This window comes from Lathyrus oleraceus, chromosome 4, assembly GCF_024323335.1.
Source record: "Lathyrus oleraceus cultivar Zhongwan6 chromosome 4, CAAS_Psat_ZW6_1.0, whole genome shotgun sequence".
In the NCBI taxonomy this organism is placed as follows: domain Eukaryota; kingdom Viridiplantae; phylum Streptophyta; class Magnoliopsida; order Fabales; family Fabaceae; genus Lathyrus; species Lathyrus oleraceus.
In genome coordinates, this window is record NC_066582.1 from 483,231,478 (window position 1) to 483,248,367 (window position 16,890).

At 40.7% G+C, this 16,890-nt stretch overlaps 3 protein-coding genes across 3 annotated transcripts; all 3 read left to right on the forward strand.

Moving 5' to 3' along the window:
* Positions 1-143: 143 nt before the first annotated feature.
* On the forward strand, positions 144-3,856 carry LOC127076395 (uncharacterized). The gene is made up of 2 exons (XM_051018033.1): positions 144-3,680; positions 3,729-3,856. Exon 1 carries the CDS (start codon positions 356-358, stop codon positions 3,560-3,562), a length of 3,207 nt encoding a protein of 1,068 aa, XP_050873990.1. The 5' UTR covers positions 144-355; the 3' UTR covers positions 3,563-3,680; positions 3,729-3,856.
* A 3,522-nt stretch (positions 3,857-7,378) lies between these two features.
* LOC127138104 (uncharacterized) lies at positions 7,379-8,536 on the forward strand. Its single transcript, XM_051064503.1, has one exon. The coding sequence runs from the start codon at positions 7,379-7,381 to the stop codon at positions 8,534-8,536; it is 1,158 nt and encodes a 385-aa protein (XP_050920460.1).
* A 279-nt stretch (positions 8,537-8,815) lies between these two features.
* LOC127138105 (uncharacterized) lies at positions 8,816-9,646 on the forward strand. Its single transcript, XM_051064504.1, has one exon. The coding sequence runs from the start codon at positions 8,816-8,818 to the stop codon at positions 9,644-9,646; it is 831 nt and encodes a 276-aa protein (XP_050920461.1).
* Positions 9,647-16,890: the final 7,244 nt, after the last annotated feature.

The following is a 16,890-nucleotide window of genomic DNA, read 5'->3' on the forward strand; positions in this document are numbered from 1 at the left end:
TTTTGCATTCAAATATTGCGCTCTTTATCTTTCCTGTCACCTTCCAAACAAGCTATGTTTTCTTACGCACACTCACGTAATAAATTGCAGATCCATACCCACTCTGGATCCTGTTGATAATAGTTCTACTACTATTCATTATGACTTTGAAAATCCGATCTACCAAGCCGAGGATGGAAGTGAGGAGGATTGTGAAGTCCCTGGAGAACTTACCAGACTATTACTGCAAGAAGAAAAGACTATACAGCCGCATGAGGAATCAATTGAAATTGTAAATCTGGGTACCGAGGTAGACAAGAAAGAAGTCAAAATAGGAGCAGGCTTGGAGAACAGTGTCAAAGGAAGATTGATTCAGATGTTACATGACTATTTAGAGATTTTCGCTTGGTCTTATGAAGACATGCCAGGACTGGATACTGATATAGTAGTGCATCGTCTGCCAATGAAGGAAGATTGTCGTCCTGTTAAGCAAAAGGTTCGTCGCATGCGTCCTGAAATGTCTGAGAAAATCAAAGCCGAGGTTATGAAACAATTTGATGCAGGTTTTCTGGCTGTTACTTCTTATCCTCAATGGGTTGCTAATGTGGTACCAGTGCCAAAGAAGGATGGCAAGGTGCGAATGTGTGTAGATTACAGAGATTTGAATAAAGCGAGTCCCAAAGACGACTTTCCACTCCCGCACATTGATGTTCTGGTAGATAACACCGCTCAACACAAGGTATTCTCATTCATGGATGGATTCTCAGGTTATAACCAGATTAAGATGGCACCTGAGGACATGGAGAAAACTACGTTCGTGACGCAATGGGGCACTTTCTGTTACAAAGTAATGCCATTCGGTCTAAAGAATGCCGGGGCAACTTACCAACGTGCCATGGTGGTTTTGTTCCATGATATGATCCATCACGAAATAGAGGTATATGTGGATGACATGATAGCCAGATCTCATACTGAAGAAGAACATCTCGATCATTTATACAAACTGTTTGAGAGGTTGAAGAAATACAAGTTGAGATTGAACCCGAACAAATGCACCTTTGGAGTAAGATCCGGTAAACTCTTGGGCTTTATTGTCAGTGGTAAAGGAATTGAGGTTGACCCGGATAAGGTGAGAGCTATTCAAGAAATGCCAGTCCCCCGTACAGATAAAGAAGTCAGAGGTTTCTTGGGACGTTTGAATTACATTGCCCGATTTATCTCCCATTTGACTGCTACCTGCAAACCCATCTTCAAACTACTGAGGAAAAATCAAGAGATGGTATGGAATGACGAATGTCAAGAAGCTTTTGATAAAATCAAGAAGTATCTCCAGGAACCTCCAATTCTGATACCACCAGTTGAAGGAAGACCTCTAATCATGTATTTGACCGTGTTAGAAAATTCAATGGGGTGCGTGTTGGGGCAGCATGACGAGTCTGGTCGAAAAGAGCACGCCATATACTACCTTAGCAAAAAGTTCACCGACTGTGAAACAAGATACTCACTGCTCGAGAGAACTTGTTATGCTTTGGCCTGGGCTGCTCGCCGACTAAGACAGTATATGTTGAATCATACCACTTTATTGATTTCTAAGATGGATCCTATCAAATATATATTTGAGAAACCTGCTCTCTCCGGAAGAATAACAAGATGGCAGATGATTTTAACAGAGTATGATATCCAATACACTACTCAGAAAGCAATCAAAGGAAGCGTGCTAGCTGATCATTTGGCTCATCAAGCGGTGGATGATTACCAATCTATGAATTTTGAGTTCCCAGATGAGGATGTCATGCTTGTCACTGATTATGAAGAACCTGGACCGGATGAAGGACCCGAACTGGGATCCCGATGGACTATGGTTTTTGATGGATCTTCTAATGCATTGGGCAATGGAGTTGGTGTTGTTATCATTTCCCCCAAGGGTTGCCATACGCCTTTCACTGCTAGACTATGTTTCGATTGTACCAACAATATGGCTGAGTATGAAGCATGTATTTTGGGACTCAGAGCTGCTATAGACCTAAGAATCAAGTTTTTGAGTGTGTACGGAGACTCAACATTAGTAATCAGTCAGATCAAAGGAGAATGGGACACTAAACATCTGAATCCCATCCCTTATCGAGAGCGGGTGTTAACGTTAATCCCATACTTCGAAGGGATTACATTCGAACATATTCCACGAGAAGAGAACCAGTTGGCAGACGCATTAGCTACCATGTCATCTATGTTCAGAGTCAGATGGGATGACGAAGCTCCCATGATCACCATTGAACGATTAGATGAACCAGCATATTGTTATGAACTCAATACTGAGGGAGTAGAGGAGAAACCTTGGTTCCACGAAGTAAAAAGATATTTAGAAACTCAGGAATACCCTGAAGGGGCATCCATCAATGACAGAAAATTTCTGAGGAAGTTCTCCGCTAAATTCTTTTTGAGTAATGGAATATTATACAAGCGTAACCATGATTCGACTTTGCTTCGCTGTGTGGATAAAAAGGAAGCAAAAAAGATTATGGAAGACATGCATGACGGTATTTTTGGGACTCATTCTAGTGGACATACGATGGCCAAGAAGATTCTGAGATCAGGATATTATTGGTCTACCATGGAAGCTGATTGCCACCGTCACTCCAGAACCTGTCACAAGTGCCAGATCTATGCGGATAAAGTACATGTGCCTCCTGCTCCATTAAACGTGTTGACATCCCCTTGGCCCTTTGCAATGTGGGGCATTGATATGATTGGAGAGATTAAACCTACCGCTTCTAATGGACATCGTTTCATCCTTGTTGCTATTGACTACTTTACGAAGTGGGTAGAGGCGGCCTCATTTGCTTCTGTTACCAAGAATGTGGTGGCACGGTTCATCAAGAATAACCTCATTTGTCGGTATGGCATCCCTGAAAGAATTATCACTGACAATGGTACTAATTTGAACAACAAGATGATTACTGAACTCTGCACGCAGTTCAAAATAAAACACCATAACTCTTCTCCCTACCGGCCAAAGATGAATGGCGCCGTGGAGGCTGCTAATAAGAATATCAAAAAGATCATACAAAAGATGACAGTAACGTATAAAGACTGGCATGAGATGTTACCATTTGCTCTCCATGGTTATCGCACGTCAGTGCGCACTTCGACAGGGGCAACTCCGTTCGCTTTAGTCTACGGAATGGAAGCCGTTTTACCAGTGGAAGTTCAGATTCCCTCTCTAAGAATCATGAAAGAGGCGGGCTTAGAGGAAGATGAGTGGATTCAGACTCGACTCGATCAGATAAATTTGATTGATGAGAAGAGACTTGCGGCTGTTTGTCATGGGCAGATATATCAGAAACGCATGACCCAGGCATTTAACAAAAAAGTCAAGAGACAGGTGTATCAAATTGGCGACTTGGTGATCAAGCGTATCATTCTACCACAAGGTGATCCCAGAGGCAAATGGACTCCCACATACGAAGGGCCATTTGTAGTTAAGAAGGTATTCTCTGGTGGAGCCATGATGCTTGCTACCATGGATGGCGAAGATTTCCCGCATCCTGTGAACGTGGACATAGTTAAAAAATACTACGCATAAAAGAGACCCGCTAGGTCGATGTATCTAGGCAAAAGTAAGGGCATCCCGGCGAACCAAAAAGGTTCGGGCAAAAATTAGGGATAAACATATAAAAATGTACACCCGGCAAGTCGAAAACCTGAAAAGGCGGCTTGGGCAAAAAAGGGTATCCTGGTGGACTGAAAACCTGAAAAGGCGGTCCAGGCAAAAATTGGGGATTAAAGCGTATGACTATGTCCCGTTCTCGGCCAGCTTCACCCAAGTTCAAAGGATTGAACAAGCTAATCACTTTTATCCGACCGCAGGAGATGAGAGGCTTGAAGACATAATGACAGTAGTGGAATTAGGATCAATAGGACTTTTTCTGCATAGCTTTCTCTTTGTTTTCTTGACAATTTCCTCTTACTAGGATTTCTGTCTCCTTGTACTCAAATTGCCTGTTTATAGGCCTTCTTTCAAAATCAATACAATTTTATTTCGAAAAAATGCTGTTGTTTTACTTCCTCTGTTTTGTTTGCGTAAACGTCCATTGATTTAGTTTGAATTAATATATGCAATTTGAATATGATCGATGTTTATCAAAAATACATGCATAAAATAACAATAGCGATTACTAAAAGACTTCAGGATCGAGGAGAAGGTCTAACCATGCTTTCCAATAAGTCCGGTTACAAATCCTTTCCCCAGCAAAACCAGTTATTCCCCAGAAGAGGTCGGCATCACCAGACAGATTGGTCATCTCTTCCATCCCCAGCCAGGCTCTGTTAGATATTTCCACCATCAGACAGAAATCCTTTACCCCCAGCTAGGAAAGGGTCAGCAATACAAGTATCTCCAACCAGAATATTGGGATTTATTTTCCCCTGGAAGAACTTTTCAGACGCATAATTCATTCATTACATCATTTCACAGCATACACATGCATACATTGTTCGCATTTATCTTAGAAGCATAAGACATCTCATGCATCATGACATGGCATGAAGTTACCTTTATTTTTCAGGTTAATTATCCTCTGGATACGGTCAAAATAAAGATCCATTCAGACGGACATCTTTATCGATTACATTTACGTCTTTCAGATATAATCCACATGAACATCCATTCCGACAAGCACTCTGATATCCTCCTAATGGCGTGGCATCTTTAAGCCCATCCCAGACATTTATTGCAAATACAATGTATACAAATATTGTCAGACATGGCCTAACGTACGGTTCATTCTGATTCAGCCTAACGTATGGTTCCTCCAACTGTTCCAAAACGGTCTAGCGTACAACCCATTTGGAGGTTCATCCCCTCAGATACGATCTAGCGTATGATCCCTTCTGATCTTTATTCCTCAGATACTACCTAGCGTGCGGTACATTCTGAAACGTGGTCTAGCGTACGACTCCCCTTTCATTCTCAGGTATAGCCTGATGGACGACTCATTCTGCAACTCAGATACGATCTAGTGTACGATCCATTCTGATCATTCATCCCTAGTGAAGTCGCCCGCCTAATGGACAACTCATTCTGCTATTCATATACGATCTGGCGTATGATCCATTCTGATCCTTTATCCCCAGCAGCGCATGACACACTCTGACTCCCCAGCGAAGTCGACAGCCTAATGGATGACTCACTATACGGTCTAGCGTACGACCCGGTGTGACACCCATGTCTTCAGATATCGTCTAATGTACGACGCACTCTGAAGCTCTCATCATCAAACCTTCTGGATGGAAGCTCTGAGCCCATCTCAATCAAGACTAATTGACAAGTGCAAATTTTTGGGGCATTTTAAGTGTTCAATAATCTTCCACCTCCAGACCACGAATGACGTACATACCATTCTAACTCTCTCGGTTCAAGAATATTGAACAGGGGCAGCTGTCATAACCCAAAATTTGCCCGTTAATATTACATGGCATTTTTAAGGCACCCCAACTTATTTTTCAAGGCATTGACCTTAAAAGAACAAAGACCCAGCACACAGATGGCTAAATCCAGAAAATGGCCTAAACTGGCTTGCTCGCTAGGCGAGCAATTCCTTCGCCTAGTGAACCCTTCGCTGCACCACTCGCCTAGCGAAGCTTGCGAATACCAGAAAATTCTGGGCTTCATTCTGAGCCCATTAGGTCACAAAAAAGCATTATAAATACCAGCACTTCAGTCAGGAAAAGGGGACGAAAAACAGAGAGAAAGAGAAGGCACAACAAACCCTGGAGGCTAACCCAGAGAATTCGGAGCAACCCTAAAAGAAGCCCTGAAGGAAACTCATCTGCATCAAGGTTACCTCCGCCCAACTCAACCCGACTTGCCAATTCAAGGTTGCAATTCAATTGCAAACAGGTTTGCATTACTCTTACCGCTTTATGTTCTTAATTTGCATATGGCATTATGATTGAATTTATAAAAATATCTTAAGTTTTGCATGTGAATTTAAGTATGCATGAATATCTTGAATGTTTAACCATGTAATCTCTGTAATGGATGCCATAGGGTGTGAAGCTTGCTGAAATTGTACTGTTATCAAAACCAGAATCCGCAGCCGCTCGCTAGCACATCGCTAAGCGAGCATGTAGCGAGTATTCGCGAAGCCTTCGCTAGGCGAGGCAGGAGCGAACGTGACAGTCGCTGACTTTTCTGTTCTGATTGTTGCTCATCTGACATGTTTTATCATAGCCATGCATTGTTCATCTGACCCTATTACTGTTGTGATTTCTTTTGTGGTGTAATTCTCGATTGCACCCTGATTTGGTATTCTGACCTGTTTGCTGAATTTTGTAAGGGTTCACATACTCCCGGAAAAGGTAGCTTGCTAGGTATTCCACTTTATTTGTGGGATACCCTTGTGGAGATTCATCCTAATTACTTAATTGATTTTAATGTGGAGATTCGTCCTAATTATTTAATTGATTTTAATGTGGAGATTCGTCCTAATTACTTAATTGATTTTAATGTGGAGATTCATCCTAATTACCTAATTGATTATAAAATATTGCCTTTGAACATGTGATCTTGGACCTCTCTTTGTTGCCTTACGGTATTATGGTATTACGGTCATGTCCCGCGAACGTGGGGATACACTTAGCAAATACCTTTCGATTAAATCATCATGTCCCTATAAAATAAATCATAGTCCCTCGGATGTTGCCTTCGAATATATGATTTTGTCCCTCGATGACCCTTCGGTGTAGCCTACGGTTAAATGATGATCGTCCCTTCGAATGCTAAGGTATCCTTACAAATGTTGCCCTCAATGACCAATCGATGACCCTACGATGTCCCTTTTACATCCAAAGGAGGAAACTACTTACTTCTCAATAGTAAGGACAGTTTTACCCTCATAAGGATAGGAAATGCCCATAAAGACCTTGGGTAGGTATAACTCTTAATTGCTGGCTCACAACCTAAAACATTTTTCATACCTCACACTTTGCAATTACTAGAAAATCGCCACTTGGTATACATTCGTACTAGAATCATTGCCAAGTTATATTTTTCTAAACCGCTTTCAAAATTAAATGAGATAAGTACTTTGTATACATTCGTACAAGAATCATTACAAAGTTAAACTCTTTTTTTCAAAACATTTTTTTAACAATTCACAAACACTTTTTTCCAGATAAACATAAGTGATCAAGCAATTAAGAGCCCATGGATAACCATGGATACAAAGGGTGCTAACACCTTCCCTTTGTATAATGTACCTCCCGAACCCAAAATCTAATTAAGGTCTTTCCTGTTCTTTTCCACCTGTCCTTATTGGATAAAAGAAAAGTCGGTGGCGACTCTTGCTATCCGCGACATTTGCTTTCCAAAGCAAAACACATAAAGTCAGTTCACCGTATGACAGAGGAAGATCCCAAAGATCAAGACATTGCAAAGGCTACTCACTTGAAAATCTCAGAGATCAGGGATCACATGACCACAAAAGGAAAAATGCTTGGTTTGACAGCTAAGTTTCTAATGAACAAAGCTCAGTATTTTGCTAGAATGAGGAGTGTGGATGCTTTTGAGGCTGTTTTTGCTCTACTTATTTATGGATTGTTCCTATTTCCTAGTTTTGATGACTTCGCTGCCATGGATGCCATCAAGAACTTCTTAATAGGAAATCCAGTTCCTACTTTGGTTGCTGATGCCTATCATTCTGTTCATATGAGGAATTCTTACAGTGGAGGAATGATTACATGTTGTGTGCCTATGTTGTACAAGTGGTTTATTTCTCACTTGCCTAGGTCTCATGCTTTTTGGGATCTTAAGGATGGTCTTTTATGGTCACAGAAGATTATGTCGCTCACACATTCAGATATTGTTTGGTATAGTCGTGACTATGATGGAGTTAGTATCATTGATAGTTGTGGAGGATTTTCTAATGTACCTCTCCTTGGTACAAAAGGAGGCATCAGTTACAACCCAATCCTAGCTCGGCGTCAACTCGATTATCCAATGAGAGATAAGCCAAAGAATATTCACTTGGAGGGTTTGTTCTTTAAGGAATATGAAGATTGCAAAGCGCTCAAAGAGAAGATTGTGCACGCTTGGCGCCATGTTCATAAGTTAGAAAAGAAAGTCTTAGGGAAGACAAACTGTGTCTCCTTAGAACCTTATCTTAAATGGGTGCAAGATAGGGCCATCAACTTGAAAATGCCTTATCCTCGCCAAGAGCCTTTGCCTTTAGCTGACAAAGAACCTACCTATATCTTCATGACTGATGCAAAGAAGTTGAAGATTTCTTTGACCAAAGCGCATCGAGAAAGGGACGCTTGGAAGAACAAGTATCAAATCATCAAAAATGAGGATGAAGAACTTCAAAGGCAGTTGAAGATGAAGAATGAAGAAGAGCTCTCCAACAAGACGAGGAAGGTGCAAGAGGATTTATTTCCCTATGGCGTTCAATCAAATACTCCTCGGAAGTTGATCGTGGACAAGCTTGTGCTCGAGAAGGCTGAGATGGAAGAACAAATTAAGAAACTCAACTTAAGGCTACTAAGGGAATCTCCTTAAGACTTTACTTAGCTTTTATTTAGCTTTGTTTAGAACTCCTCCCTTTGATTAATGAAATGATTTTCTTTTGGTCAATTTTATTTGCCTTTTGATGTTTGCAATTATCTCTTAAGTTCCTTGAAACTTTTAAAATTTTGCATTTTCATTGCATTCATGCACATGTCATCACACTTGCATTTTTTATCAAAATGAAAACTCATCTCCGTCATTTCTTCTCCAATAGTTTCCACACTGAGACCCTCACACCAGTACAACACCAGAGCTCAAGCCCGACGTAGAATGGCCGAGCAAGAGCAAGAGATGGAAAGAGTCAATGAAGAGCTTACAGATCTACATGGGAATATAGGTCAAATCATGGAGATGTTGCAAATAATACATGCAAAGATGGATACTCAACCCACAATTGTTTCTGAGATCTTCAATCCGGTGATTACTCCTCAGCCAACAATTACTACTCCAGCAACTTGGCCTCCCTTTGGTCTTCCTTTTGGTTTTGTGCCTCCTCCTCAAGGACAGTCCACTCAACACACAGTTCCATTAACTACTGAAGTTAATCAAGTGATTCCTACTTTTGCACCCACTGCCATGCACACTCGAGTTCAACCGTACTTCGATGATCATCATCAAGTGTATGATATACCTGATATGTCTGAAGAAGGTGATGAAAGACATGAAAAGCTGAGAGAAAATTTTGAAACCATTGAGAAAAGGCTAAGAGCAATGGAAGGTGATCAGATCTTTGGTGCTGCTGCCAGAGAAATGTGCCTTGTATCTGGATTGGTGATCCCCGCAAAATTCAAGACACCCAACCTTGATCAATATGAAGGAGCTACTTGTCCCAAAAGTCATCTCATCATGTATTATAGAAAGATGGCAGCTCACATGGACAATGACAAACTCATGATCCACTTTTTCCAAGACAGTTTGAAAGGTGCCTCTTCCAAATGGTACTTGACCCTTGATCAGACTCGCATCCGTTGTTTCCAAGATTTGTCTGATGCTTTCATCAAACAATACAAGTACAACATGGATCTAGCTCCCGATAGAAGGCAATTGTTGAGCATGTCCCAAAAGGATTCTGAATCCTTTAAAGAATATGCACAAAGGTAGAGAGAGACTGCATCTCAAGTGGAACCTCCATTAACAGAAAAAGAATTGGCAGATTGGTTCGTCGACACAGTGCGACCAGAATTTTTTGAAAGGATGGTGGGAAGCGATACTGCAAGTTTTTCTGACTTGGTGGCCGTGGGTATCAAAGTGGAAATTGGCTTAAAAAATGGCAAGATGATTATTGCAGCTAGTAATTCCAACAATAACAACAATACCAAGAAATTCTCTAGTAGTTTCTATAAAAAAAGGAAGAAGAAACAAATGCAGTGATGGGTAGTAGAAGAAAGAATCAGCCTTGGAAAAAGCAACAATATTTTGCTCAACAACATTATGTTCAACAACCACAATTTTCTCAACAGTCGTATGTAGCAGCTATTACACCAACTTTCAATCAGCAAGTCCCAGTGCATCAGTCGACTCAAGAAGTTCCGATCTTTCAAACAACACCCAACGTTCCAACTTATCAACAAGCGCCCAACGCTCCAGCTTATCAACAAAATACTCCAGCTCCGCGCCAAAATGCTCCATTTCAGAATAGAAGACAAGGTGGAAAACCTCTTATTCCTCAGATTCCTATGTCTTACACTGAATTATATCCGTCATTGTTGAAGAAAGGGTTAGTTGTTTCGAGACCTTTGGGACCTCCACCAGATCCTCTCCCACCATATTACAATCCCAATGCACATTGTCTGTTCCATGAAGGTGCCCCAGGGCATGATTTGGAAGGTTGTTATGCCTTAAAACATATTGTGAGGGAATTGATTGAGAAAAAGATTCTTTCATTTGGGGATACCAGTCCAAATGTCAAAAACAATCCTTTGCCTGCCCATGGGTCTGTAAATGCTATTGATGATGAGCCTGATGAAGGTCTAATTCTGGATGCAACCAAAATCAAGACTCCGCTTAGAGATTTTCATGCAAAGTTAGTGGAGGCAGGTTTATTGAAAAATTGCCATAAGAGTTGTGAAGAATGTACTATTGGTCCTAAAGATGTGAAATGGTCCGAAAGGATATTCAAGAATTGATTAACCAAGGTGTGTTGCAAGTAAGCGGTCGTATGAAAAAGAATGAGGTAGCAGTGATTAAACCCATCTTCAATATACCTGAGTTAAGTACTACAACACCAATCTTCAACATTCCAGAGCCAATATTCAACGTTCTAGATTCTATTGTTATTCAGCCAATTTTCAACATCCCAGAATCAGTTGAATCAATCTTCAATATGCCTAATCCAGTGGTTGTCCAAAGGCCTAGCTCTTTTCCTTTTGAGAATACTAAAGTAGTTCCTTGGAAGTATGATACAACTGTGGTTAACCAAAGGTCTGAGAAAGTAGGTCAGAAAGAAGGTCTAAATATTGCAAGCACTGATATAGTAGTGGGAAGTAGAATGACTCGCAGTGGTCGCATTTATACCCCTCAGTTCAACTTGGCTCCGCCAATTCCACCAAAAGAAACCACCACTACTGTTACCGACGAAGGCAAAGAGGTGATCCCAACAGATGAAGACGCTGAATTTCTGAGGATTATCAAGAAGAGTGATTACAAGATTATTGATCAGCTGCATCAAACTCTTTCAAAGATATCCATTTTGTCTCTTCTCATGAGTTCTCTAGCTCATAGGAGTGCCTTACAGAAATTGTTAGCTCAGGCTCATGTCACTCACGACATTACTATTGATCAATTTGATGGGGTCATTGCCAACATTACAGCATGCAACCATCTCAGCTTCAGTAGAGAAGATTTGACGAAGGAAGGCCAAGACCATAACTGTGCTTTGCACATATCTGTGAAATGCCAAGAAGATACCCTAGCAAGAGTCCTTGTGGACACTGACTCCTCTCTGAATATTTTACCTAAGAGGACGCTCGCTAAGTTGGCATATCAAGGGACTGAGATGAGGCCAAGCGCATTAATTGTCAAGGCATTCGATGGATTGAGGAGGACTGTCATAGGGGCGGTGAAGCTTCCAATATTAATTGGTCCACATGTATTTGAAATTACTTTTCAGGTTATGGACATCAACCCAAATTATAGTTGTTTGCTTGGAAGACCGTGGATTCATGCCGCTGGGGCCGTGACTTCCACCTTGCACCAAAAAATGAAATTTGTTATTGGTGATAAGTTGGTGATTGTGTCTGGTGAGGAAGATCTTATGGTAAGCCACCTCTCTTCGTTCAGTTACATTGAGGCTGATGAGGATGTTTTGGAAACTTCTTTCCAAGCTCTTGAAATAGCCAACGTTGTCCTTATGGAAGTCGAAGAACCAAAGGAGAAGGGTATTCCATCTTTTGAATCATGGAAGAAAGCAAGATCAACCATTGAGGAAGGAAGTCCCAAAGGTTGGGGAGATGTTATTGATGTCAAACTAAAGCTAAACCGTTATGGGTTGGGTTACAAACCAACCAATGTCAAGAAGGAAGCATTAACCTCCATCGAAGGACGTCCGAAGACTATCCAAGAAGTGTTCGTCAGCACTGGATATCAAGTTAATGCTATTGATGAATATCTTGAAGATGAATATTTGAGCAACCTGGTGTACCAATCTGATGTGGCTTTGAACAATTGGAAGGCAATTGAAATCACTGAGATGTTTCCTTTGTCAAAGTAATTTATTGTTTTTCTTTGGTGTTTTCAAAATTCCATAGCTATGCCCAAAGCTATTGGACTATTTTGTAGGGCCACCTTTGCATTTCCAGGATTATATCAATGAAGGCGTTTTGTTAAATTCCTGTTTGTTCATTTACTTCTTTTTTCTCTTTCACTTTTAAAGAAAAATGGCAATCTTTCAAAACCATTAAAATGAAAATCATTTTCCTCTTGCATTCCTTTATTTTTTTTTACTTTTAATAAAAACCAAATGATTTAAACATGCAGAATAAAAGAAAACCATGTTGAATCCAATGACTCTACTTTCACTCTTAACTTTGATTCACCAATCTACCAAGCTGAAGAAGAGGGTGAGGAAGATTGTGATGTTCCCGACGAACTGGCAAGATTGATTGAGTACGAGTACACAGATATCCAACCATATCAAGAGCAGGTAGACACAATCAACCTTGGCACCGAGGAAGCAAAGAAAGAGGTCAAGATTGGTGCAACACTTGGGGTAGACATCAAAGAAAGATTGGTCAAGCTTTTACAAGAATATGTGGATGTGTTTGCATGGTCATATCAAGATATGCCCGGTTTAGACACAAATATTGTTGTTCACAAATTATCACTCCGACCAGATTGTCCACCAGTAAAACAAAAACTCCGAAGAACAAGACCAGACATGGCTTTGAAGATTCGAGAAGAGGTCAAAAGACAGTTTGATGCTGGCTTCCTTGCAGTTGCAAAGTACCCTCAATGGGTAGCTAACATTGTGCCAGTACCTAAAAAGGATGGCAAGGTCAGAATGTGGGTGGACTATAGGGATTTGAATAAAGCTAGTCCGAAGGACGATTTCCCTCTCCCACATATTGACACCTTGGTTGATAACACTGCTAGGTTTACTGTTTTTGAAGGAGAATTGCGACCCAAAGCGCAGCGGAAATTAAAAATTTCTCCTTTAGAGATCCTTACGAATGGTCACGATCAGTGATAGAATATTTACCTCTTATGACGGTTGAAACCTTTGGTGAAGATCTCTTCTGACGATCAAAACCCTTTGATGCAGATCTCTTGTGACGATCAAACCCTTTGATGCAGATCCACTAAACGATCACGAACGTTGAACGATGACAACGTCTCTACTCAGTCCACACGAACGGTTTCCTTCAATCTCAGTGCTAGCTGGTACGAATGAAGGCTTTGAGTAAGAGAGAGAGAGAGAGAGAGAGAGAGAGAGAAAACGAAAAGAATGCAACCGCTATTTGTGCTTCTGCACAAGGGTTCTATTTATAGAACCACTTGTGTGGGCTTCAAGCTAAAAGCCCACTTAAGTGTATTTTGGCCCATATCTTATATTATGCCCAAAATCACTTAAGCCCATGGTACCTTACCATATTTCGTATTCTACTCAAGTACATCGTACCTTACGATGTTCTATAATCCACTTAAGGGCACCGTACCTTACGGTATTCCTTAGTTACTCTATCTCTCATCAATCCGTCCTTTGTGTGTGACCCTGTAGGTTTTCGTGACGTTGGCAATTATATTAAATCACGCATTTAACATAATAAACAGTGAGCGGTATCTAGCAACACATCACTGCTACCCAAGACACGAAAATGTCATGTGATCTGACAATTCCTTCTGTGATAATACTTATGTGTATAATTACCCTTTTGCCCTTATGTCTATATTGAATACAAGGCATAGACCGTGTCATCCTTGTCCAGTTCAATATTGGGCCCATAGACATTTATCCTGTTATGCAGGATGGGCAAATTCCATCTAGGTCACTCATGTCCCTCAGCATGCTTCGTGGAGTACCCATCAACTGTCTTTATGGTTATCCAGTTACGGACAACGTTGGATCAGCAATAAAGCACTCGACTCCACACCTAGGATCCATAGTGGTTTCAGGTCGAAGAGTGGAATACACTATTATCACCATGAGAATAACTTATGACACTTTGCATAACGTTCTATATAGTATTCTCATAGCGGGTCAATCCGGTATAAATATTACTCCTAATATTCATACCTATGTTTAAGACTTGATAACTCTTTATCCATGATCCATGAGATGTGATCATCAGTCTACAAACATAATAGTCTTAATGCTTTAATGTTATCCCACTTCACACTAAAGCTCGACTACGGATACTTTAGGAATAATGTCCTTATGTTTAATGTGTTCTCATGATTAAGTCACACTTAATACATTAAACGGACTATCTATTCCAGGGACTTTATTAATCAACCATAATAAAGAGAATGCCTTTTATTATTCGATACAAGTACCAAAATGTATTGGCCTCTAGGGCTTACACCAACAGTTTTCTCCTTCATGGATGGGTTTTCAGGATATAATCAGATCAAGATGGATCCCGATGACATGGAAAAGACCACCTTCATCACACCATGGGGAACTTACTGCTACAAGGTTATGCCTTTTGGTCTCAAGAACACAGGGGCAACCTATCAAAGGGCGATGGTCACCCTCTTTCATGACATGATGCATAAGGAGATTGAGGTCTATGTGGAAGATATGATTGCCAAATCACAGAGTGAGGAGGATCATTTGGACCATTTGATGAAACTATTTGAGCGCCTCAGAAAATTTAGATTGCGTCTGAATCCAGCTAAGTGTACATTTGGGGTCCGATCAAGGAAGTTACTTGGTTTCATTGTTAGTCAACGAGGAATTGAAGTAGATCCAGATAAGGTCAGAGTGATACAAGAAATGCTGGCTCCACAAACTGAAAAGCAAGTTAGAGGTTTTCTTGGAAGATTGAACTACATTTCCAGGTTTATTTCCAACATGACTGCTACATGTGAGCCTATATTCAAATTGCTCCGAAAGGATCAAGCAATTGAATGGAATTCTGATTGTCAGCAAGCTTTTGAGAAGATTAAAGGTTATCTGCAAGAACCTCCTATCTTGATTCCACCCATTCCAGGGAAGCCTCTCTTCCTGTACTTAAATGTGCTCGAAGGATCCATGGGTTGCGTACTAGGTCAACATGATGAAACTGGAAAGAAAGAACATGCCATTTACTACTTGAGCAAGAAGTTTACTGATTGTGAAAGCAGATATTCACTCTTAGAAAAAACTTGTTATGCTTTAGCATGGGCTGCCAGACGTCTTAGGAAGTATATGATTTGTCACACTACTTTGTTGATCTCCAAAATGGATCCAATAAAGTATCTCTTTGAGAAGCCTGCTTTGACTGGAAGACTTGCCCGTTGGCACATGTTGTTATCTGAATACGACATCCAGTACATAACCCAGAAATATATCAAAGGAAGTGTTTTGTCTGACTACCTCGCTAATCATCCTGTCGAAGACTATGAGCCCTTGAAGTTTGATTTCCCAGATGAAGACATTATGTTGGTGAAAGATTGTGAAACTCCAAGCCCAGATGAAGGTCCCGAGCCAGGTTCCTGTTGGAAGATGATTTTTGATGGTTCCTCCAATTGCATGGGGCATGGTGTGGGAGCCGTGTTGATGAATCCCAATGGTGGATGTACTCCTTTCACAGCAAGATTATGTTTTGAATGTACCAACAACATTGCAGAGTATGAGGCATGTATCTTGGGTATTGAAGCTGCAATTGACACCCGAATCAAGATCCTTAAAGTATATGGAGACTCAGCCTTGGTGATCTACCAAGTCAAAGGAGAATGGGAAACTCGTGATGAGAAGTTAATCCCATATCGTGCCCATATTATGGAATTGATAAAGTACTTTGATGAAATCACCTTCCATCATGTTCCGAGAGCAGAAAATCAGATAGCAGATGCTTTGGATATGTTAGCCTCTATGTTCCAAGTCAGATTTCTCAATGAGGCACCACTTATCACAATTGAGAGGAAAATTGCACCAGCCTATTGTCTATTGGTTGAAGAAGAAATTGACGAGAAACCTTGGTTCTATGATATCAAGAACTACTTACAAAATCAAGAATACCCAATGAATGCAACAACCCAAGATAAGAAGACTTTAAGGAGGTTGACATCCAAATTCTTCCTTAGCAACGAGGTGCTATATAAAAGAAACTATGACATGGTTCTGCTCAGATGCGTGGACAGACACGAAGCAGACCTGTTGATCAAAGAGATTCATGAAGGATCATTTGGAACTCACGCCAATGGACATTCCATGTCTAGGAAGATCTTGAGAGTTGGTTATTATTGGTTGACAATGGAATCTGATTGTTTCAACTATGCTAGAAAATGTCACAAATGTCAAATCTATGCTGACAAGGTGCACGTGCCTCCTACAATGTTGAATGTTTTATCATCACCTTGGCCTTTCGTAATGTGGGGCATTGACATGATTGGGGCAATTGAGCCTAAAGCTTCCAATGGTCACCATTTCATCTTGGTTGCAATTGACTACTTCACTAAATGGGTAGAAGCTACGTCATATGCCAACGTGACGAAACAAGTGGTTGCCCGCTTCATTAAGAACTAGATTATCTGTCGCTATGGAGTTCCAAGCAGAATTATCACGGATAGTGGGACAAATTTGAACAACAAAACAATGAAAGAGTTGTGTGGGACCTTCAAGATTGAACATCACAACTCTTCTCCATATCGTCCGAAGATGAATGGAGCTGTTGAAGCCGTAAATAAGAATATCAAGAAAATCC